Here is a 24,754-nt window from a genome sequence, read left to right on the forward strand (position 1 = left end):
ATTCCGAGCGGTCCCTGAACTCCCCAGCAGTAGTTGAGTGGAGGGATGGAGCTGCGGAGCGACGCTGGTGTTGTTTTTCTCCTCCACACATTCATCACATGAGCCAGCAGCCGTTAACGACGTGAGCTGCACGGAAACCTTCTGCACGGGAACACCACCCTGAATGGACTACCACAGCACCGAGACAACAACACCAGCACACCTCTTTATTCATTCCACTGAAGGAAAAGAAGAACAACATCAGCAGCAGCTGTCTCCACGTTTACCAGTGAGGAAAGGAAAAGCGCGTGGGGATGCTTCGCGCGGGTCTAGTGAGAGAAACGCGCGCGCTTAATGATCAGTATTTAGACAAGTAGCTAATTAACTAGTTAATTACATAAGTGGTGTTTTTAAACCGCCAGTGTGGTTGCAGCGTGTCTGCTATAGCGGGCTATTATTAGAACAACGGAGGAGCCAGAGGAGGACACGGTTAGTGTTATTATTCACTAGGACTTTTTTTTTCTTCATTTTTTCATCAACGCACCTTTGGATTTCTGTTGTTATCACAAAGCAAGTGTGGAGCCGAGGTCGAGGTCCAGACAATTCAAGACAGGTAAGATCACATCCTGTTAGATAAATGTTTCAGTGGCTTTAGTATTGAAAAGTAAAAGCATGCAATATCATTTTTTTTTTTTACTTTCTCACATTACAGTAGGTTGTTATGACTTCATGTGTGTCTTTGTCTCCATAATGCCATAATTCATAACACCTTACAGCATCCTATTTGGACTTGGAACAACATTTTTGGCACAAGTGCACACATACCTTTGTTGACGCCCATTTAATGAGGCTACACTGAGAGGTAAACAATAACTTATTGTTAAGTTGATTTTATTTTGAAAAATTAATTGCATACAAAATAATATTTCTGTTTCATTTTAAATGAAAAAAGTATAGAAGAAAAGCTACTTAAAATTAAACATTTTTTTAAGGTAATTCTGTTGATTTAGTGAAATTTTTTTAGTCAATGCAAAGTGTGCTGAGTATTTTTTCTTTTCTTTTTTTCATAAACGTGTATAGTAGAATGATTAGATGTTATACTAATGAGAATCAGGGCTGTCAATAGCTCACTATTATGACATGACAAGAGAGACCCTGGACTAACACATTATGCAGGCTGACATAACCAGCCACCCTTCCTGGCATCCATCCAGCCTCACTTCATTATTTCGTGGGGACTGCTCTTGGCTGCAAATCCTGCAAAGTGTCGGTTGCCTGTATTACCCCTGCCGTCTGAAAGGAAGCGGGGTTTTAGGGCGATTTAGCTGAATTCTGAGCTCCTGTTGTAATTCTCTCCTTGATGTCATTTCTGGGGCTGTCTTAGACTTAGTGTCACGAGCGTTGACTCACTCAGACTGGACCATTAACACCCTGTTAGCCCTCAGAGAGGATTACGGAAATTCAAACATGGAGTATAAGGTCCAATAAATATATCTCCCCCTCTGTTCCTATCCTTTCTCTATCTGGTGAAAGAAAAGGCTTCGAGCGGTGACAGGGTTCGATGCGCTTCACCTCCACTCGCTGCCAACAACATCCGGAGTCACATGCCAGGAATTCCACCTTTGCTATTTGCTTCCCTCGGAGGGGAAAAGTGTGTTATGTTGAATATAGTTGGGCACGCAACAGGGAGGAACATCCAGCTCAGACTAAACTAGCAGACCAGAGGACAAGGGCTGGAACAAGAGGAAGCGCCCCGGCTTTTGCAGCACGGTGGACGGGTGCTTCCTGGCATCCATCTGATGCCAGATTCCTTCTCTTTGCCGCCTGCCAAAGCCCTCCACCCCGTCGTCTTTATCAAAAGCCCTCGCTGCGATTCCCCTCTTCCAGTTCTGTCGCGGCGCTATCAATCATATCTCGCTCTCAGCAGACTCTTCTGCTCATTAAGGATGTGAACCTGTAGGTAGCCTGCAGCCCCCCTAGCCATTCATCTCTCTCAGCGGGGGAGCACAGACTCACATCTGGAGCAGCATTTCAAAACACGGGGCTCTTAGCAGACACGTAGTGTATACGCTTAAGGAGATTCCATACATTTTTTAAAGGCTACCTTTCAGCAGACGTGGTGCCACGTTAATAGCACTTGAAGTGTGTTGTTCATACACAAATCCGTAACGGTTTGTAATGTGACAGAAATAGCAGGTGTAGTCGATATTACGGTACAAAGGAAAGTTGAGATTACCACTGAAAGACAAAAAATGCTAATGGCATGTCATTGGTGATGATAGTTGGCAAGAAAAAGGCGGGCTTCGCATCTCGTTCCCTTTGTCCCTCTCTTTCTCCGCTCTGTTTTGTGTAAAAGGTCTCAGCCAATACAAGTTGAGCTGCTTTAGTGTGTGTTTGTGTGTGTGTGTGTGTGTGTGTGTGTGTGTGAGGACCGCAGGGTGTAGCCCCAGACTTCTTTTTTCCCCTCAGGCACCGCTTCCCCGTCATGAATACGCCTTTGTGCTCCAGAAAGACACAGCGAAAGGTGGACAACTTGAGAGGAAAGGAGAACACACATTTTGTTTCGGCGCACAAGTGCAAAAATAGAGGAAGGTTTCACGTGACGTTTATTTATAGCTGAGACCTTACGACTTCACCTCCACTAAAAAAAAACAGCATTTACAACCTGAGATTCTCCACCTTACATCCTGTATTAACTGTTTTTGTCAAAGATACCTTTCAGTACCTACTCTGTGTATCTGTAGGGAATTTAGACCTGCATAAAAGCATAAATGTATTTAGACGAGATAGAATTAATGCAACATGTACACGCGGGTTCAATATGCCTCACATTCCAGAAAGTAAAAGTTTATCACCTATCATAAGTGGTATCATATTTGCGGTGGATTTCAGACCCCTTTTATTAGCTTTGACAACAACCTTCAGTTTCATACTGTAATATAAAAAACAAATCCCTTTTAACAAAGTGAGTTCAGGAATGTCAGAGAAACTTACATTATACAGTACTGTCACAAACAAGGCTTTTTTTTTTTTTTTTTTAATAAACACATACCGATGTCCTTGTCTGCCTTTAATGTGCTGCATCCACCTCTGGCAGTGACGTACCCACAGACCCCTGGCCCGTTAGCCCTCGCAGCCACAACAAGCCGTCCCCAGATTGTCCATAATGCAGCCCCGTACAGCTGCCCTGCCACAACACATGTGTCACCACTCAGCAAGAAGAGCGCCGGGCGGCCCTGAGCTCAGCTTAGTCACGCCACCGCGGCCAAGACGGCCCTCCACCAACTGCAAGCTGCTCTGATGACTCCTGACAGGCTGCAAGCTGGCAGAAACACAATTTAAGATGCAACAGAAAGAAAAATACCAAAATAACGCAGCATATAGTGGAAGGGCAGGAAGGATGCCTCTTGGTTGGCTGTTATTTTTTTAGTCCAACATCAGGGTATCCTTGAAAAGTCTGGAAAAACCTTAATTAAGATAATAAAACCGTAATGCCTGAAATGTTAACATACATTTGCGAAAGGTTATTTCTGTGTTTGTGTACTGAAATTATTAATCAGTATCATTCACAAATTGAGATTCACATACAGTATGCCCAAACAACATGGAGAAGTCAGGTGTGCACAGATTGTTAAAGAAGAGTAAATGTCATCAGCATAAGGTATAACATGCTAGAACTCCATATACGCCTTTATTGATTATAAAGCTGGGCGATAAAACAAAAAAGATATTGTTTTTGTATAAGTCCATATTGATATATATCATGATTCAAATCAAGTCGCTATTTCTTTTGAGCTCAACCTTCCCTTAAGCTTAAAATGTCCTTGTAGTAGATACAGAACATTACAAAAACTGACAAATGATTGTGAGCTAAATAGATAGCTTAAAAAAAATTTAATCCTTGTCAGTCTAAAGGTCTTTGCACACCAAGTCCGTATTTTTCGTATTCATTTTTTTAATCCGTCATCTAATGAAAATTGTTACCGAAGCATTTTATTATTCCATTTGTCGCGAAAATTCGCAGTACGAGACAAAACCGAACCAATTACTTGGGTGCAATGGATAGCGCTAGACCCAAACGGGGCGAATGAATGAATGACATGAGCAAGAAGCTATCGTTTAGCTGCCTAGAGCTCAATCACTACTTTCTAATGTTTCCCACATCCTTTGTTTTGCAACCATCCCCAGTTCCAAGCTGTTCTGCAATCGCCTTTCACAATCTATCTTCAAATTACGCATCTCTGTATTCTTTTATTTCTTTATCGTAAAGTGCTTTGTGCTGGGAGACTTGAACATGGATGTGTAAAGAGAAGTGGATACAGCGTTGGCGGTGGGGCCCCGTTAGTTCCTATCAAAGTTGCTCAGTGGCATTATTGCATCCATTGGGCCCATAGAGCAGGCGCAGTAGCGTTTCCTTTAACTCCGCCTCCCAGCCCTCAGTCCAGCCTCGGTCTGGGTCTCATTCACATGAACAGAGGAAGGGAAATAACTGTGATGTATACATCACTTATCTGTTTCGTGTCCGCATTACATTTGGCCTAGCCTCTTTTTGGAACTGACTCATCCACCTACTGTCCAAACAGGGCAATATGTAGCAAACGTATTGAACACCACCTACGTCTTACAATCTAGTTTAATTTTTGAGTTTGGGCTTCATTATGAATAGCTTGAATTGTGGCAAAAAAGCATTGTTATTGTACATTACGTCCTTAATGTTCATGGCTCAAGTAGAACAAGTGAAAATAATGGGGCTAATTTTAAGAAAGGAGTCCCAAGACATCACCCAGCATGACTCTTTGTCAAGCCTGAAAACATGTTTTGCAAATGTGCATGACTAAAGCGGTCCCAGACTTGCAGCTTTGTAGACGTCCCATTGAAGCTTGCTTTAGTGCCTTTCTTCTCACACAAGCGATGTTGGGAGCCAGGCTGTTTAACAGTAAACTAAATGAGGGTTTACAAGTCTTACTTAAGGCACACAGAAAAAAGAATGCTGTACATTTTTTTTTTATGTTTCTAATACTACACAAATTCCTGTATACAGTATAAAGATCTTCTGTCACATAAATATTTCAACAAGGAGACCTACGTGTAGCCATTGAAGCTGTTGTTGATATCAAAGAGGCTGTCGGTGCATAAAGGTTTGTGTGAAAGCTCAAAAAGCATAGATTTTTTTCAGTTTTTGCATTGATTTATTTTTTTTGAAAATGCCTCTGCAAACAAACATCTTTAGGTGTTTCTGTTTAATTTTCCCAGCGTGGCTGTTCTTAGTGTTTTCCATGTAACTGCGGTCCACTCTACTAGCAGGGGGCTAATTGCTCACTATTTGAGTGTCTCAATTTTGATTCATGGCGTTCTGTACAGTGCCTGGTTGTTGCTACTCTGAAGGAGAACTTGATGTCATGATGACACCTATTATCTATTCTTTATCTGTTCTCTCTTGCTGTGTGCTTCACCCTCTTATGCCAGCACTTGCACGCTCTCCGCCCCCACGCCAACAGGCATACTGATGGGAAGTAGCTTCTCCGTATTGAGAAGAAGTGGGCTGTATCTTGGCTTAGAGCTCCCAGTTACAGTATGACGATCTACATCAGATGATGGTCTGCCACCCACTTTATTTGTCATTAGCGTGCTTTCTGGTTGGTATTTTACCTGCAGTTTTCAGCTAATGTGCTATATAGAAAGAAAATAAATGGCCTTGACTTTTTTTTTTCAATTAAACTTTGTAGATATTGGTAATTTGCCTGTACTGAATCTTTTGAACCATGATAACATACAGCATTTCCAGTAGTATTTGCATAAGGACATACTGTACATGCATGCTGCAAGCGTGGGAGGGCTGGTGTGATACACATTACTGCCAACTGTGGGACATTAATGCATGCAGTTTTTGACAGTAAAGCTTCACCAAAGGTAGCAGTGCACCAGTAAAAGTAGAAAAGAAGACAGAATGTCAATAATGCAGATTTTTAAGACTAAAAGGGCTTTGCAAATATTTTATGAGGTAGGAAATAGAGACACTAATTTGTAGGCTGTATAACATGGAGTGTAAAGAAAACCTTTAACTAAAAATATATAAATGAGTGAAAAATATGTAACAAAATAATAACATAATATTAGAGAGCAGTTTTCATTAATGAACACAGTATGTGACTATTTTGTAACACCACAAAATTGTTGTGCTTGTTAAAATTGAACAGGACAATGAATTAACTGCACAATTACTGTTGGTTAGCAGTTGCACTCTTTTGGTTAAACAAATAATATAAACAAACATTTTTAATAAGGATCCCTTGAATTTGGTTATTTAAGAATTGTGACCATGATATGTACTGAGTGGGACAGTGTCAGTGTCAAAATATTGATACACTTGAGTATGGCGATATTATGTTTTGTTATACTGTATCGATTCTCCAAAACACTGTATCGATTTTTAATTAACCTCTTAAAGGCCGCTATTCTGTCTTTCAGAGACTCGCTCAGACTGGCTCAGTTGTAAAGCTGCTGACGATACTGGTATCATATGAAACTACTTGCTTGTTGCAAAGAAGGCTAAATAACTATCCAAAGTTAGATACAATTTTGGAGAGGAAAAACTGGCTTGGCCATTTTCAAATGGGTCCCATGACCTCTGACCTCAAGATATGTGAATGAAAATGGGTTCTATTGCCAAATTCTTTCCATTACATAACCCTAGTCGGTGCTCAATACACCAAACAAATTTCTTGTATGTGAAAACCTACTTGGCAATAAACCGGATTCTGACTCTGATTCTAAGCTGCAGGTTTTTAAATGTGCCCTTTTTTGTTATGTCTGTACATGTCTGGTCTACTGGAGTGGAGACAATTAATCGGTTAGTCAATTGACAGTAAATTAATCAGCTGCTAATTTGATAATTACTCATTTGTTATTTTTTTCTCGCAAAAATGCTAACGGAAATAATCAGCAGATTAATTGATAATGCAAATAATTGTAAGTTACATCCTTAATTATATTGTGGATTAGCCCCCAATTTTCTTTATACTTTGTGTGGCCAGATAGGTTTCTTACAAACTGCAAAGTTTTTTTTGTGTCATATTTTAATGGATTTTCAGTGAAATCTTGTGCAATTACACCTAGATTTTATGCTTTTGCAGTCTCTGAGGGTGGATGTAATGCAAGCGAGAAGGGAGGATTTAAAAGGCTAAGCATCAAAGAGATGCAGGTGACCAGGTAGCACTATACAGATACAACAGGTACTCCACATGTGACAGATTTCAATAGGCCTGTCCCTGTCAAATCACATCACCGCTCAGTCGGTGTGTGAGCAAAGGCAGCAGGCATCAAGCTAAAAAAGAAATGCAAGGGAGCAGGGAAGGCACTGCCAGCACTCAAGTTTTCTCTCTTCCAGCGAGATTCAAAGTGCCTGCCGTGAGATCACATAGCTGCGAGGAAGCTTGCTGTTGAAGCCCCTGTCAAGGCAACCACAGGCAGCTCTTTCAGGGCTACGCCCACTTCATCTTTTCACTGTGGAGATGTATTGCTTAGATTTGGTCCACCACACAAACTGTCACTGTACACACACACACACACACACACCTGTCATACGTACACAAAGGCTGACACTTTCAAGAGCTGACATTGTCAAGAGTGACTCAGAAAAAAGATTTGTCTCACTTTGTACATATGCACATGCTGTCAACGCCCCCCCCCCAGTGCTTTATACATATAGAATACATTTCAGTTGACATTTCTGCCAGTCTCTGTGTAAGGCATTGCATGACACATGGTTCAACATACACTACAGTTATGCATTAAAAAATATTTAATTATCTTGACATTGTCATTAAGTAATAATTGATGCATATATTAGGTCTTCTGTAGGATTAGAGAACCGCTTCACAAGTGCAAAAGAGCTAATAAATAGGGTTGGGCGATATGTTAACATTTTGCAACCGGCCATCGTCAGCCCAACAAATGGCAATTGTCGATATATATATGCACATGTGTGCTGCCGTAGTTTCAGCTGCGAGATCAGCTGTGCTAGCGGCAGTGCATCGCAAAACATCCTTCATTCAAACTCAACAGAAACTATAAAACTCACCAAAACCGCGTTAGTCGACAATCACCACCTCTGGTTTAGTTGAAATAAAGTGTTATTTCACTGAGTTAAGGTCGTTGCAGACCAAGTCCGTATTATTGTCCGAAATTGTTGCACGTTTAAAAATAAATAGAACCTCACGTTGTGTCAATCACGTTACAAAACCTTAAACGAAACCTTACGAAACTTTCGTCCATCATTAAAGTTTTCGGAACAGGTTGATTTTCTGCGTTTTTCGCATCCGTCAAAAAGCAAAAGATGGTTATTTGACCAATCAGAGCCACCGTCCATGCAAACGTCATCATCCAAAATGGCATGCTAAAAATTCACTTCGTCTCCCAGCACAAAGCACTTTACAATAAAGAAATAAAAGAATACAGAGATGTGGAATTTAAAGATTGTGGCAGGTGATTGCAGAATAGGATAGAATCGGGGATGGTCGCAAAACAAAGGATGTAGGAAAGATTAGACAGTAGTGATTGAGCTCTAGGCAGCTAAACGATAGCTTCTTGCTAATGTCATTCATTCATTTGCCCCATTTGGGACTAGCGTTATCCATTGCACCCACGTGATACATTCAGTTTTGTCTCATACTGCGAATATTCGCAACAAATAGAATAATAAAACGCATCAGACTCAGTGTGCAAGGTATCTGTGCATAACGTTTTTTTATCGGAGGACGTATTAAAAAAACGCTTTCGAAAAGACCTTTAGATGCAAAGACCTTTTAGATGTGAAAATATGCCGGCTCTGCACATTGTTTATCCCCACTGAATCTCTCTCCGACCCTTCTTCGGAGGTGGACCATTGAATTAGCAAAATAAAATGGCAAATTTTCACCCCAACAATCGCCCAAAGAAAACCAACAACCGCTGATGTACTCATCCAATCGCTGATAGCCGATATATTCGTTCAATCGCCCAACCCTATTGAGAAACCATCTGATTCTCTGCAAAGATAGTTTACATCAGTGTCGTGGGTTCCTTAAGTTACATACCAAAACTCAGAGCTATTCATTTTTATTTGGTCACTTAGATAGAAAGTAATGTATGTGCTACTTAATCACACATAATCACAGTTAATCCTTCTGTAAATATAATTATTTTACTGCATGTCTACTATCAATCATGTAATTTGTCATACTGAACCGTTGCCCAATGTTCAACCCCTTCCTTCACACACAATCAGTAACAACCAATGTGCATCAACTAAACCGAGACAAATGTTAAGACGGGGGAACAGGCAGAGAATTGTTACTTTGTACATCTTTGGTCAAAATGAGCAAAGTGGAAAAGACTGGATATGCTCAACATAAGTGAGGAAATTGCAGTCCAGTCATGTGAAAATGTTGTGGTTTAAACCAGATGACGAGTACATATTCTTACAAGCTAATTTTCCTGCAACACAAAAGAGAAAAAGCAATAAAACAATTTTGCCCAGAGACACGTAATTGTGATTACTGCAATTATGGTGGTCGCAGCTTAGCCATACAGATTTTTATAATATTTGTGCAGCCCTATGTTGCTCCAACAGCAATTTCTTTTCTGAATTTCTTGTAAACATAAATGCATTTACAATGTGGGTATACCAATATGCACCGTGTAAGTCTTTATTTAATTTGTGTTCCTGATACACTGGGCGTGTACTCGTGTCATTTTGTGGTGGAATATGGCAGAACAAAATCTTCTCCTCTGCAGAATTTCAAAATGTATCTGCCTGATTCAGTGCAGTTGTTAAGTCAAGACACATTGCACGCTCGTGTGTGCTGCGAAGACCCTCTCAGGCGGTCTGGGATCTATTTTGATGTGAAAACCACAACTCTTTCTCTGCTATCTGTTCCCCTAAGGCTCGGAAACACTTAGTAAGAACCTGGCCAAAAGAACAGGGAGTAAACACTTACACACACACACACACACACACTCAGAGTAATACAGCATACACTCTGTCAAACACATGCTGGATCGATTAGCATTTTTGAGGCCACTGAAAAAAAGAGAGAGAGCACAAAGTTTATTAGAGGCAGGTTTCATACTCCCCCAGAATCATTGAACAAATGAAATCTTCCCCCACTTTCGGCTTAAATATCAGTTTTTCTTTGAGTGTTTTTTATTAAACGTAGTGTGAGGGCGAGTAATTGGAAGCTCTAAACACGTCTAAAAAAGCCAGTACTGATGGAATGAAGATAATGAGGAAATAAACTAAAAGCTCCCCTATATATCCCTACACTGTTTACTGTCGGGCTGTTTATTTCTCAGATTGATTTTTAACACAGGTGGTGTTTTTTTTTAGAGCGGAGGGTCATATTCTACCCACCTTGATACTGTAACATAAATACCTGCGACCAGACACGGCACAGCTTTCATCATAAAAACCTGCTGTGGATATTGAGAAGCAATTTGGACTACAAAATGTGAAAACAAGTAGGTGCTGGTGGGGATGCAATCCTCACATCTAAGACATGCCGCAGGGGGGTGTATGTGCGTAAAATGAAAATGTTTTTGCTTAGGAAAACCTAGTAAAGTCAGGTAAACACTGTCAGCACTGTTGCCGTTGTTTGCACCGTTAGTGCTGTTAGCACCGTCAGCTGTCGCCATGTTGAGAGCTGTGTTGAGTCAATAGATATGCTCTGAATTTCAAAGTTATCACCTTTAAGTGTCGCGGAGCACAGTGATCGCTAATGACAAATAGACGAAATTGATGAAATTGAGTTTTATTAAATTAGAATATACAATGAGATCCATTGACCATTCGCTAAACTCCACCCCCCCTTAGTTACTGTTGCTACGCCTGTCAAGCTTTCACTTTCTCTACTTCACCGTGCAGTTTACAATCATAACGGTGGCAGATTTATCTCTGAAATTCTTTTGAAACTGTAGGCCCCTGATTTCAGACAGAAGTAGACAAAAACAGGTGTCTCCTTTCTAGGTGGTGGCCTAGATTTTTTGCAGTCTGAAATGACAACTGTCGTTGGCAGATCTTATCAGTTGTAGCTAGCAAATTAAGCTAACGTAAGCTCCATGAGTTGGTTGACTTGTTTTAAAACAGGAATCTTGTAAAAGGGGTCTAAAGTATGTACTTGATGACATGCTAACAGACTGAGACAGCATAAACCTAACATGCTAAAGCTGACATGTTTGATTTTCATAATGTTGGAGGCATCTACCACTGTCAATTTAGTTGAGGAAAACTAAAATGGAGTTCCTTAAGATCCTTCTAAGTTTGTGTCCGTTGTTGCTCAGAGCTTGTTCCTGTACCGCGTTTTTCACCAGATCTCATCAGAGATCTGTTTTCATCCAGAGAGGTCACTCCTGCACCAACCCAGTCTCACGGAAAGGCGTATAAATACCACGACATTACACGGACATTACATCTGTCATGAGGACACATTTTATCCTTTTGTGTAATTTGTACGCCACTTTTCATGTCATTTGTACGCCATGCAGATGTTCGCAGTTAGGTTCAGGCAAGAAAACCACTTAGTCAGGGTAAGGAAAAACGTCACGGTTGGGCTTAAAATAAGTATATAAACTAAGTAAAACATGTACGGAAACGACATAACACAGCTACGCAAAACACGTCACAAACGTCAATAAAAAATGTGACAACAACTGTCGGTTGTCACGTGATGATTGACAAATGTCACTAACGTAACTTACAAAAAAAACAAAACACTGGTCAACAACGGTCTCGGACACGGGTCTCCTGGTTACAAGTCTGGTGTTTGTTGGTCTCCAACGGGGGTCTACTTGTTACATGTCTGGTAATACGTCACTAACTCTTACCGTAGCATTTATGGATTTGTGGATGCGTTTACATTGCAGTCAGCACAGGATACATGGCGTACAAATGACGTGGAAATCAATAAAGGCGTACTTATTGGGCGCTAAACGCTTTGCGCATTATCGTGGCATTTATAAGCCTTTTCGTGCGAACGGGCTGGCTGCACAGGAGGATGTATTGCTTAAATAGCACCAGAATTTAATAGAAGATCTACAATTAATTCCTCCAAAGTTGCCAAAGACATTGGGTATTCTTAGACTGAGAATGTCAAAAATAGTCTTGTCTGAGGAAGATAAATGAACAGTGCAGAAATCCAGACACTAGCGTGGTTCTGGAGCACCTCAGTTGACTGTCGTCGCCTTAGTTGACTTTCCTCCCGAAATATTTCAGGACACTACAAGCTGTGCGTGTCTGAGTGTGTGTGTGCGCGTGTCTATCTCAGCGCTGGAGGGAGTGAGTCAATCACAGCAGCAGAAATCATCCCTGCGGGCGATCTGTCTCCACTCATGACAAGGCTCCTCAGGCACTTATCTTTCCTTCGTTGACTCATTCCATCCATCCATCCCTCAGCCCTCCCTCCATCTCCACCCCTCTCCCCATTCTCCCTTCCTATTCTCTATCACTCTCCGTCTCCCCCCCTCCCCACGGTTTGTCTCGTGCCCTGGCACTGCAATTAACTTCTCATCATCAAAGGGTGTAATGAAAAAGAAGGCGAGATAGAGAGTCAGACAGAGGAAGGGAAGCTGTGAGAGAGGGAGGATAAGAGGGATGAAGCCAGAGGAGAGTGAACGGAGGTGAAGCGGCGTTCACACACACACACTTAACACGTGCACACTCGCAGCAGGTTACACACTCTGTTAAACACAATCACGCACACACACGGTCTACAGTCGCTCTCAATCATTCTCACATTCCTGCGAGATGCAGACAGAAACAGAGAAAGGGAGAGGTATGATATCCCCCCAGGAGATTTTTCTCTCCTCATTCCTTGTTTTTATTTCTCAACCCTCCATTTCTCCCTTCCTCTTTCACAGACGCACTTGTTCACACTGTCTCCCCTCCTCCTCCTCCTCCTCCTCCTCCTTCTCCTTGTCTTTGAAGAACAAGAAGTATTGCTGTACATGTAGGGAAGCTGCTCTGTCGGTATTCTCATTGTTTTTTTTCACCCCCCTGGTTCAGGGAGCTGTCGACTGTGACCGCTGTTGAAAGGATGTCAGCGAGAACGAGAGAGAGGGAGAGAGAGAGAGAGAGAGAGAGAGATTGAGACTGGGGGATGAAAGAGGGAGGGGGGCATGTTGAGATGGAGGTCCCTAAAGAGGGCAGAGGGAGTGATGGCATGCTTGTTTCTTTGTGCCCAAGCAAACGCAGCAACAGCAGCAGGGAGGGGAGGTGATGGAGATGAAAATAGCTAAGGGTAAAAAAGCAGCTCAGGGGGGAAATGAGAAGGGCTAAAGCTGCTAATTAACCATGGCACTAGCGCTCAGTAACAGTGACATAATTGGCCCTAGTTGGTGGTCCTTGTTGGGGGGGAGGCCTCAGCAGTGGAATATCTTCAGCTCACACAAGTATGGTTTGACTCTGACAACACGTTATAAAATGTGAATAATCCATAATGTAACACGACGGATTACGACCAAAACTGTCAGTCGGATTCTCTCTCCATCTCTTCCATATGCATTAACATCAGGATATGTTGGTGAATTGTGGATGTAAACTGTACAGTAATTTGTCCTTTTTTCCCCCCAAAATTTGGAATTTTGTTCTACAAACCTTTTCTCTGTTGACACACACTGTTGGCCTGAAGCAAATTGTAGACAATCACACGTCTCCTCTGATACACACGGAGTCACCAGATGCTTCTTTTAACCCGCCATACGTCGATGCAGCTTTCTTCCCAGATCTTCCCAGACCCCCCCCCCACCACCACTACTAACCATTAGCAGTCACTGTTGCAGCGATAAGAATGTGATCCCTCACCAGCTTCCCACCTGCGAACACTCTCTATTGGCTGTGTTCATTTTCGTCATCAGAAATTTGGCCAAATAAGATTCCAAAATTAAAGCGAGACAAGCGAAATAAAATGTAATATTTGGGATCACGATCTATGATGAAACATATCATACAATTTTTGTTAACAGATAATGTGAAACTACAATAGCCAACTATAATAGCGTAAAAGACGAACAAATTGACAAGTAAACTAATTATTTTATTTTATTTTGGTGTATGACAACATGCATAACAAATGTAAAATGTAAAACAAATAGAATAATAAAATGCATCAGACTCGGTGTGCAACATTTCTGTGCGTAACTTTTTTTATCAGATGACGCATTAAAAAAACGCATACAAAAAATACAGACATGGTATGCAAAGACCTTTTAGTTTTGTTTGATTTTAAGCCCTCCAATGACCTGCATGCATATGCATCTTCATAACCATCTCTGCCCAAAAACAGTGCATCTCCTTTTGAGAAATTGATTTAGCTAAATACATACACATCGTATGGTTAAAACTCAAACACAATGGTGATCAGGTGGGGACTTGTGTGTACTGTACTGTATACCCATAAGGTGCCTCTTATCCTGTGGAAGTTCAGAAAATGAAAGAGTTAAGTTATGTCTGTGTGCCTTAGCACATCTGGCAATGCAACAAAACGTCACGCACATCTTTGCATATGATGACCATATATATCTGTAGTGTTGATTCTTGAACCACTCTTTGTCTGTGGGCAGTTTGTCAACCGGTCATTGCACCCAACTATGCAGCTCCGACAGTCACAAGGATGCACAAACTCCTCCACCACAATAAAGTGTCAATTCACAGGGGGGTCCTGTTCACATAAGACGGAGCATAAAATTGACAGATGGATTGGTGCAGCCATAGAAATAATTCTATGGGTGCAGCATTTGCAGTGATACAGGCATTGTACTGCACTGCTGGAGTTGATATTAAAGCATGCTCGCTGAACCCCCTAAAAAATATCCAATGAAATGCTGCTCTATGTAATCCATTACTCCCTGGGGCTGGCTAGATAGGTTTGGTAGGAGCAGCACTGCCTATGGTGATGTTTCAGTGTGGCTTTAGGTGTGTCTGATTAGTCAGTTAAAAGCAAACACTAGAAAAGCAGCACACAGAAATAAAACTGTTCATCCAAGCAAAGCAGAGAGCTTATTGAAGCGGACATTTTAATCAGCTACCCAACGGGTGAGGCTGAGATGGTGTCGCCTCCGTTTGGTCTGTCAAGCTGGGTTGTGGGCAATGATATCTGCTCATGTGGGCAGGTAGAGGAGGGGCGGGAGAAGCTTTTGAGGAGGAGAGGCGGTGACAAGGAGGTCCGGGGCCGCTGATGCCTGAAACAGATGTTTTTGCATTCTGCATGAAGGGGAGAAATCAACAGCGAACCCAATGACAGCCATTCACCGTGATCAAAAGGACGATAGAGTTTCTCCCCTCGGATTCAAAGACTCACGACAGACTTTGGCTCTCAGAGCCCTCAGTGTCTTCACAGTAGGGCTCTGTTTTCAGTTGGAAAGAAAGCTCAGTTGGCGGCCTAATACTACTCGCTGCCAAGTAATGTGCCCTCCTCATGTTTCCTCTTATCTGCATCACTTTAACTTAAAACATAAGGTGATACGGCTTCATATTACCGTTTATATCATTTGGAAACTGACACAAATCCACATGCATTAAAATCAAATACGCGCCGTTCCCGTTTGATACCTTTGTGTCAAGTTGTTTGCCTGGTGCGCTGGACTCTCTGGCACTGTGCACATCCCCTTCGCTTCATAGATTACCACGCTGTTGACACAGCTTCCCAAGTGCGATTTGATGTGTGGGATCCATTTCGCCGAACAAGCGCGTGTCAAACATCTCGCTAACTCTCCCACCAACTAATCAATAGGGAATTCACGGGCGCGAGTGGGTGTCATCTCTCCATCTGTGTCCCACTTGTAACAGTACCACGCGTATATCACAGAGTTGCCAGCCATCTGCCAATTTTCAGTGCTCACCATTATTGTCGTTCAGATTTGTCATGCAGCTTGCACAGAAGCTGGTTACTCCTCCGCACGCAACACCGACGCATTTGCCAGTATCATAGACAAACATCTTGTTAACATTTACCACATCATTAGGAAAGCATATGCGGAATGCTTGTTAGATTTATGATGATAACGTGTGTTAATAAACTGGTACAGAGATAACTAATATTATTAGAATTATTTTGCAGAATAGTGAGAGGTGCGTTGAATGTCACCTCAGTTCGTTTTCATTTATCCACGTTTGAAAGTGGCCTCTTATAATCATGGAGTATGTTTCGAATTACAAATTATTAGGGGTTGACTGGCTTTGTTGTTTGCTTAATCATACCGATTTCCATTCTGTTTTTTTTTCCAGACCTGAATCAGAGAGAGAGATGACCCTAGTTTTGTCCATGAATCCTTTCCTGGACCCAGAGGGAGACCCTCCGCTCTCCACATACCAGCCCATATGGGAATCGGAGCGTTGCACTAAGACCTGCCTGTCCAACCCTGCCCCACCATGCAGCTCTGAAGAGCAATTTACACAAGGTACAGACACCAAACACACATTTGTTTATCCAGTCAGTCATTTATGTAAGCTGGATTTAATCAGATGCTAGTCCATAAAGTTATTTGATAAGGTTTACCAAGGATTTTGCACCACATTTGATAGTCCTTAGTTTTCAGACCTGGCAATTAAGACACATCTGTCCAACTCATCCATCAGTATTTGCCTGTCATGGCCCTGCTGTCATAGTTTTCTAGGTGCACTCCATCAGTCAAAATGTAAGATTTGACTGTAGTTAAGCATGCAGCGCTACTGAATTGAGGTTAGAGCAGATGGTGTACTTCCCTGTCGGTGTAATTTAAGGATTAATTTAATTACACCGCCAGTTAAACAGTCATTTCAGTATCAACTGAGTTACTAAAGAAACCTGTTCTTCCAGAATAGCCAGCTGCCGTTGAGGCTACTTTTGAGGCTGAGGCTCAACCACAGCTTAAGTAGGGCAACTGTTAACTGATTAAACTGAAACTCAATGTTTTCTTCAAAATGTAAGCTTTAATTAAAAGGTGTTGTGCCTTTTCATTACATTTTGTATTAATGCATCAGGCATGTGTCAAGGCTGATGTGCAGCTTAATTCTATATTAATGTTGTTTTTACAGTATTTTTCACAAATGCCATATCTTGATATATATATAAACATATATACATATACATATATATCACGATATAGCATGTTTTCTGGTAATTCAAGCAATAAATAGCCTATATAAAATAACCACATAGTTTTGTATTCTCCTGTGTGAATTAAATACTTGACAAATGAAAAGTACTGCGTATTTCCTCATTTAAAAAACTTAAGTGCAAAATGAACATAACAGTTTTAAGTGAAATTATAGAGAGAAAATAAATAAATATAATCCTAGCCTACATTGCGATAGAAATGATATAGAAAAATATATATACAATAGACATTTGTATACCATGTTGACGATAAATATTGTCATATTGCACAGCCCTAACAGTATGCCATTATGATATGCTCAATAGGCTTTGCGGTATTGCAGTATTCCAGGGTATTTAGAAATCCAGACAGTAGGATTTTCAATACCGTCATAAATACAGACACTCTGCTTCCTATGATGCTGTATTGGTGTGATGTATTGCAGTGCACAGCTCCAACCCCGGGCTGTCATATACCATACACCCCGGTGAAAAGTCGGGAAGGTATATGATGGTATGAAAAAATAGATTTTTCCCAAGCTTAACACTTACATTTATGTTCTGTCTGCAGAACCCCCCTGCAGGCGAGTTCCTGACCATGTTTCAGTATCAAGGATCGCATACTTCAAGAGGAAGTTTGTCGACGATGATGATGAGCCTCGATTCAGCTTCAGGACGTACTGCCAGACTGTAAGTATTGACACACTTAAATTCAGAGTACACAGTGTATCCTAAGTGACATCATTGCTCTTTGCTATCTGTAGTAGACAGTACTACTGTAAAAAAAAAAAAGTAGGTTACAAAAAAACCCTCTTATGGTCAAATTATAGGTAATTATCTCTATTAGATGTTATTGTTAAGTGAGGTCATGCTAATCAAAAAACTGCATCCAAAATGAACTCTTTAACTCTAATTATTGTAGAACAACATGTGTCATAAAAACATTTAAAAGATGGTACAAAGATTACACTTATGAATCATTATAACTCTGTGTCATCGCTGAGAGATCTAGTTGTGCATGACTTGAATTTTGTTCCATTATGGGAATTTCTGAGGCCACAACATAGTGGATAAATTCTACACCTAGAATTCCGACAGTCAAATAAAATGGCAGTCGGTAAATTTTAGGGGTGTCACAATTTCAATTCTAAATCAAAAATCGATCGAAATGAGCTTTCGATTTCAACCTTTGAGGTCAAAAGCAGGATCGACGATTCTTCCCGTATTTTTTTATTCTCTCCACCCCGGCCTACTTGCACGCATCCACGGAAAAAAACAACACTTCAGAGATGACACAGCATAGCTTAGCGGTAGACCGCAGCTGCACTTTGAGAAAACATGGAAACAACAGAATTGGAAATTCCTCCGGCTTCCCTGAAGTCACCGGTGTGGCAACATTTTGCCCACATGAGTTATGTAAACAGTGAAGCCCCCCCCCGCCCTCGCCCCAGCAGAGAAAACAGCGCTCAGGGAACTGTTTTCAGCCTCCACTTAAAATATATTCTATGTCTACATCACTTTTTACGCTAAAGCATGTGGGCACTGACATGGACTTCATGGTGCATTCAGGTGTACCTTGTAAACTCTGAGAAACTCAGGCTGTTGTTGTAAACTTCCCTCCTGCCATCGAGTAGATTTTGTTTTTGTTGTTTGTTTTGTTTTGTTCCGAATAAAGTGGTGAAATAAGTTATTGTTATATTGACCATATGTAATATCACGCTTTGTGCCATGTAGTCTCTCTTTTTAAAGAATTTGAAAGTGTAAATGACAGTTATAAAACCAGTGATCTATTGATCTTTATGAAACAAGCCCCCATCGTCTAACAATGACATGTTAAACCGAAAATCGAATCAAATCGTAAAAAAAAGTCAAATCGAATCATGGATTTGGAGAATCCTGACACCCCTAGTAAATGTAGTCCACTATTGTAAAAAGGGATGAATTTTTGATTTTTTGATAGTTAAAAAAGGGATTTATTCGCCTGCACATTCATTTTTTTGAGGTTTGCATTAATATTATTAATAGCAAATAAAAGATGGAAAACCTTTTTAAACGCATAGATCTAATGGGACAATGTCCTTCAGGTTGCACCGGTGTTGGAGGAGCGTGCCCATGTGCTGCGCCTCTCCTTGGAGAAGATGCGGTTCATCGACGACCCCGAGGCCTTCCTCCGACGCTCCGTCCTCGTTAACAACCTCCTTCGGCGCCTGCGAGCTGAGATTCTGCTCCAGAGCACCGACTGGTGCTTCCCACCCAACCCAGCATTTGCCACCGGCCCCTGCGTTCCGGCAACCAGCGCTAACCCCGCTCACCAGGCACTCCACGGAGCAGTACCCACCCGGATCTGCATAGCACCCCAAGCCGGACCGCCCTTCCGTAAGCGCTTCCGAATGGTCCGCGGAGGACAGGGGGATCTACGCCCTGACTGTGCTCAGACATGCTGCTGCATCTACGCGGCGGCGGCCGCTGCAGGACACTACCTCCACCTTCCGTTCTCCATGTATGACGCAGCACTCTCGACCTGCCCGTCCACACCACACTCTCCCTCTTTCTTTCAGCTAGCCAGCCATAGTAAGTTAGGGCTCACAGTGGCCATAGAAGAGCATGATGATGAGGATGAAGATGTTGAAGAGGAGGAGGAAAATGAAGAGGAAGAAGAAGAGAGGGAAGAGGAGGAGGAGGAGGAGGAGGAAGAAGAAGATGATAGAAAGGAAGCTGGGCCTTCCGTTGATGTTGTTAAGGACAAGTCGAGCAAGAAAAGTAGGACTAGGACCCTGCTGGGTCACACAAGGACAGAGGAGGACAGCTGCATGACAGATAGGGTAGAAGAGGAGGAGGAGGAGGGAGAGCAAGACGAGGAAGAAGAGGAGGAGGAGGAGGAGGAGGAGGAGGAGGAAGAGGGGCAGGTTGTGAGACCGTGTAAGTGTGACTCTACTGGCACAGAAAGGGAAGTCCACAAGGTCAGCTTTTGGCACCGCAGGGCTCATAGACAATGATTGTGCTTTCTGAGATATAACTTACATTATAAGTCTGTTAGAATGAAAATGTAATGATGACGTCAACTGTCATCAGTTGAAGATTATTTCTCCTCTTAGCAGATGAAGGTGTGAGCTACCTACACTATAGTAATGCCAAGTCAGCTTTATTTTAATGGTTCAATATACTCCAGGATCGCACACAGACAGTCTCCGTTCAACTCTGTTATGGTCAAATGAAAAAAAAAAGACAATTCTTGGCCACTTTTGGCACATTTTCTCAAACAATTATGTAGACTAAGGTCACATACGGTGGGATCATAAATCCCAAAAGTGAAGTGAAGGGTCTCCAAGACCGTTTTCAAGCCCCACAGCACAAAACTAAAAGGTCTCAAGTGGGGCTTTATATTGGTGCACCGGTCTCGTTTCAGGACCCTAAACAAGCCTATGAAATGAAGGGGTTGTGGATTTTGGGGAATGTGTGCTTCTGTGCGTGTATGTGCGTGTGTTTGCAAGATATGATGTAGCATTTTTAAAACTTGATTTTAAGCAGTTTTTTTTTTTTATTAAACATGGGTCATGCATTATTATGTGTGCCTGTTGATTTCCGACGCTGTCTCAGGCAATGGCGAGCGACTGTGCTGCAGTGGCGGCACCATGTGTGTGTGTGTGTGTGTGTGTGTGTGTTCTTGAAATTATTTTAAGAGACAACAATCATAAACATTGGAAATGTTAAATCACAAGTTCAAGTGCCTTAGTGTTTTTATAGATACATGCATATTGTGTGTTCATGTAATTGTTCTTGTTACTAAGTATCTTGCATTCCAAGCGACTAAAACAGGACACGGGCATGTAGTTAAATGCAGGGATTCTTTCAGATGTCTATGAAAGTTCAAAGCAAAACTAAATTTCCACACCCAACATGTGTTCTGTTCGTTTTACTTCAAAAATGCATGTTTTCTAGCACTACCTGTCTTGACAATGCACAAACTTACAGCCAGCTTTCAAGGACAAAGTCTTGAAAAGCTAATTGTGTTCAAACCCTCTTTTACATTAGTTAGATTTAATCAGAAAAGGCTTGTTGTGGTTTGGTTGGTCTGTCCATTGATGAGGTTTTTACCAAAAAGAGAGTTGAAGTCTGTCTGCAGCATTATAAAATCAAATCAAAACGTTCACCTTCATCACAGATCTACATACACACCAGGACAGGTCAAACTGATAAATGTCATTCAGTTGGTTCTTCAGACATTTATGCAAATATACTTAAAAATATATGCTTTTTTTGCCGAGAGTTAGATGAGACGATCAATACCAAAGTTAACAAAACCTGTTTACCATCATCCCTAAAGCGCACTAATTAACACGGTATTTCTCAGGTGTGATGTCTCCACTGGTTACTCGATTGTAGTTGAGGAATAGTCCGGCGCATAACACTCCGTAAAGCCACAATGTGTTATTTCGACACTTTGGGTGTTGTACAAAACAAGACAAATGTGTTAATTAGTAAGCTGTAGAAGTGCTGATAGGCTGATTTTCTTACCTTTGGATAGAGTCAGGCTGGATGTTTCTTCTTGTTTTCCAGTCTAAGTCCAAGCTAAACAAACTGGTTGCTGTCTGTAGCTCCATATTTTCATTTACAGACTAGGGATTTCATGAGAACCGATACTTCGCTACCAAGTTGATGCCAAAATTCTGAAAATGTGACGGTACTTGTTTTTCTACAGTACTGCAGGTACCATAGGTACCGTCAGGGCTTGAGACTAACGTCTTCCCGTCGTCCCGGGGACGATAGAAAATGTGTTTTAGGACATAGTAAACTCACTATTGGAGCGTCCATCGGACACACCCTGTTTTTTTCCCTGATAATGCCACATTGTTAACGACAAATCTTTGTTGAAAATGGCAGGACGAGACAGGAGGTGTGAGAGGACGAGACATTAACGGGAGGTGCCATTGATTTACATTGCGTAAAGCTAAATTCTAACATTATCACGATGTGTTCTATAATGTAATCTTGTAAAATGTAGTTTTTGGAGAGAAACTTTAATAAATACAGTTGTTTGAAGATGTTTCCACGGCAATATAAAATAAGTAATAGAGAGAGAATTATCACCTGTTTAACTTCCTAACAAAAAACAGTATACAAACAGTAATAAAGCAGTGGATGTTGAATACATGGGATTTAATGTTTTACATTTGCTTTCTACCTTTGGTATCAAGAGTCATAGAATTTCACTGGTAATGATATAGACTACTAAACTTGTGGTATCATGATATCAATATTACAGACATGATAGTGATATCGACATCTTCTCACCTAACTATCGACAAGAAAGGGAACACAAGTATCTTCTCCCTCTCACAGTATGACCTGCCTCGTAAGCGTCTAGAATTAAGCACGGCAGAGCAAAATCACGGTGGCTGCAGAACATTGTCAGCCTATTAAGGTATAAATTGGCTCGTATACAGTATATGTAATTATAAAATAAATGAAATCGACCCTTGAGATGCATGTATACATATATCTCAACATGCGTACACATACAGGTACACCACATGTCAGGAGCTGACAGAACTTACGTATTCTACTGGACTAAAAGAAACCGATCAAGGACAGATTCAATACAAACCCAGTTCTAATCTACGTATACGAGCCTTTCTGTCATGACGGCATGATCAGTGGTTTCTTGTTTGTTGGTGTGTCTCGTTTGGCGCCTCTGAAGATTAGGGTCCTCACGCTGATGACAAACCCAAACCAAAGTTGTTTAAAAAAATGTAAAGATTATATCAGTCAATAGTGTTTTTTCTTTTTCGTGACGTACCTTAAGGTACAAAAATTGGATGGTCTCATTCCTGCCTTGCCACTTGTCCTGTCTTTTTTTTCGGATGTTAAAAATAACATTTTGCATCCCTTAGACATCAGCGAGACATCTACAACGAGACAAGTCGAGTACCAGCCTATTTTTATTTCATTTCTCTAAACCCTAAATAAAAAAATCCCAGTGATTATCGGTGGTATTTTTTAAAGATGAAAAAAATTGGACAAAGCAGTGTTTGTTTCTGAGACGAGAACATGTAAACTGCATTGTCTGTTATTAAAATAAAAAAAACAAAAGAGCGAGTCAGCTCTGATAATTTTTATGTGATGTTCTGTGACAAGTGTAAAGATCAGTAAAAGAAATGTTGAAAAAAAAATCTTGCTTCCTCCTTTTATTCCTTTACATTACGACACTGCAGCTCACGGTACAATGATATATGTGTGTGTGAATTCCTGCTTATTGTCTTGCTTCCCATCTGTCTGCTGTTCAGTGGAGTGCACTACCACAGCTTATTGCACTCGCCAAATGTCTCTCAGGTGTCACTGTGCCGCTCAATTCTTGTTAATCTTTTTGACATTACGCTCAGAGCAGTCACCCCCACACTCCTTTCTTGCACTCCCTGTCATATCTATTGTCCCTGCAACTCTTGTTGTAGCATAAAACACACACACTTCTACCTTTATCCCATACAACCTAGAGATAAAAATACACTTCTTCACTCATGATTACTTGTCATTATGACTGTTAAAGACACTCTATGTACTAGCACTGTGCTTACACACTACTGTCATCCACTGGCATCCACTGGGCTTTAAGTTAAATGTTCCTTTGATCCAGTAATAGTGTTCACCATGTGCACCCTAATTACTGGATTATTTCTAATACTGTGCAGGTTTTGCATGACATTGCTCCGGATAGCTTGAAAGCAGCTAAGCCATTGTGGTGCATACTGTACTGTAGTGTGTGCGTGTGTGTGTGTGTGTGTGTGTGTGTGTGTGTGTGTGTGTGATGGTAGGATGCAACAGTGTGAAGCGGGGAGGTTAAATCACGGGGCTGAACATCTTGACAGCTCTGTTGCGAGGTGAGGATGGAAGATCATCTTTTCACGACACTTGTGCCACAGGGGTGTGTGTATCCTGCCGCTGAGCCTTCCCCCACCTTTTCTCTGTTCCTACTTCACATTCACTGTCTCACCGCACTCACTGTTACCGGACGCACTGTTTTTGCTTTAATGGTAATGCAAAAAAAAACAACATACAAAAATTGTAATTCCTGCAGTCAACTTAGATGTTTATATAATACCATATTGAAATGCAAATTTAAAGTGACTCATTTAAATGGATATCTGAAATTACTATTCATTCGCAACCCCGGTCTCATGGGAAGGCATATAAATAGAAGGACATTACAAGGACATTCTGAGTGTCATGAGGACGCAATTTCATGCGTAATTTTTTTACACCACGCAACTAAACTACAGTAACGTCTGCAGGTAGGTTGAGGCAACTAAACCACTTAGTTAGGTTTAGGAAAAACGAAGTACGTAAACTGTACATACGTAAAATACATACAGAAATAACATAACATACTGTAAGTACGGAAAAGACGTCACAAATGTCACTGAGAAAAACTAAAACTAACATAACTTACAAAACAAAACACCAGTCTCCTTGTTAAAAGTTGTATCTTTGTTGAACCTTCTGTCCCAAAACCACGTTTTTTTGCAGTCTTGGAAACGGAGGAGTGAGCGGAGGGGAACTCGGTTGCAATCTGCAACCACACCACTACGCATCCACCAAATCTTACACACTGTACCTTTAAGACTTCCCTGCTCACTATTTTTGTTTTTAAACACACACTCAATTGCGACATATGT

At 41.3% G+C, this 24,754-nt stretch overlaps 1 protein-coding gene across 2 annotated transcripts; it reads left to right on the forward strand.

Moving 5' to 3' along the window:
- sertad4 (SERTA domain containing 4) lies at positions 1-23,254 on the forward strand. Of its 2 annotated transcripts, XM_074660629.1 has the most exons (5): positions 1-592; positions 756-841; positions 16,235-16,407; positions 17,656-17,774; positions 19,169-23,254. In XM_074660629.1, the coding sequence occupies exons 3-5, from the start codon at positions 16,254-16,256 to the stop codon at positions 20,078-20,080; spliced, it is 1,185 nt and encodes a 394-aa protein (XP_074516730.1). In that variant the 5' UTR covers positions 1-592; positions 756-841; positions 16,235-16,253; the 3' UTR covers positions 20,081-23,254. The 2 variants fall into 2 exon arrangements, with proteins under 2 accessions (XP_074516730.1, XP_074516729.1); XM_074660628.1 differs by lacking the exon at positions 756-841 and having other exon boundaries at positions 3-592.
- Positions 23,255-24,754: the final 1,500 nt, after the last annotated feature.

This window comes from Sebastes fasciatus, chromosome 15, assembly GCF_043250625.1.
Source record: "Sebastes fasciatus isolate fSebFas1 chromosome 15, fSebFas1.pri, whole genome shotgun sequence".
Taxonomy (NCBI): Eukaryota; Metazoa; Chordata; class Actinopteri; order Perciformes; family Sebastidae; genus Sebastes; species Sebastes fasciatus.

Bases quoted from the DNA above. Each gene is read 5' to 3' on its own strand.
- sertad4 (XM_074660629.1), top strand. From the start codon at position 16,254: ATGACCCTAGTTTTGTCCATGAATCCTTTCCTGGACCCAGAGGGAGAC. The intron at 16,408-17,655 runs GTACAGACACCA...TTCTGTCTGCAG, and splicing joins TGAAGAGCAATTTACACAAG to AACCCCCCTGCAGGCGAGTT. The intron at 17,775-19,168 runs GTAAGTATTGAC...AATGTCCTTCAG, and splicing joins TCAGGACGTACTGCCAGACT to GTTGCACCGGTGTTGGAGGA.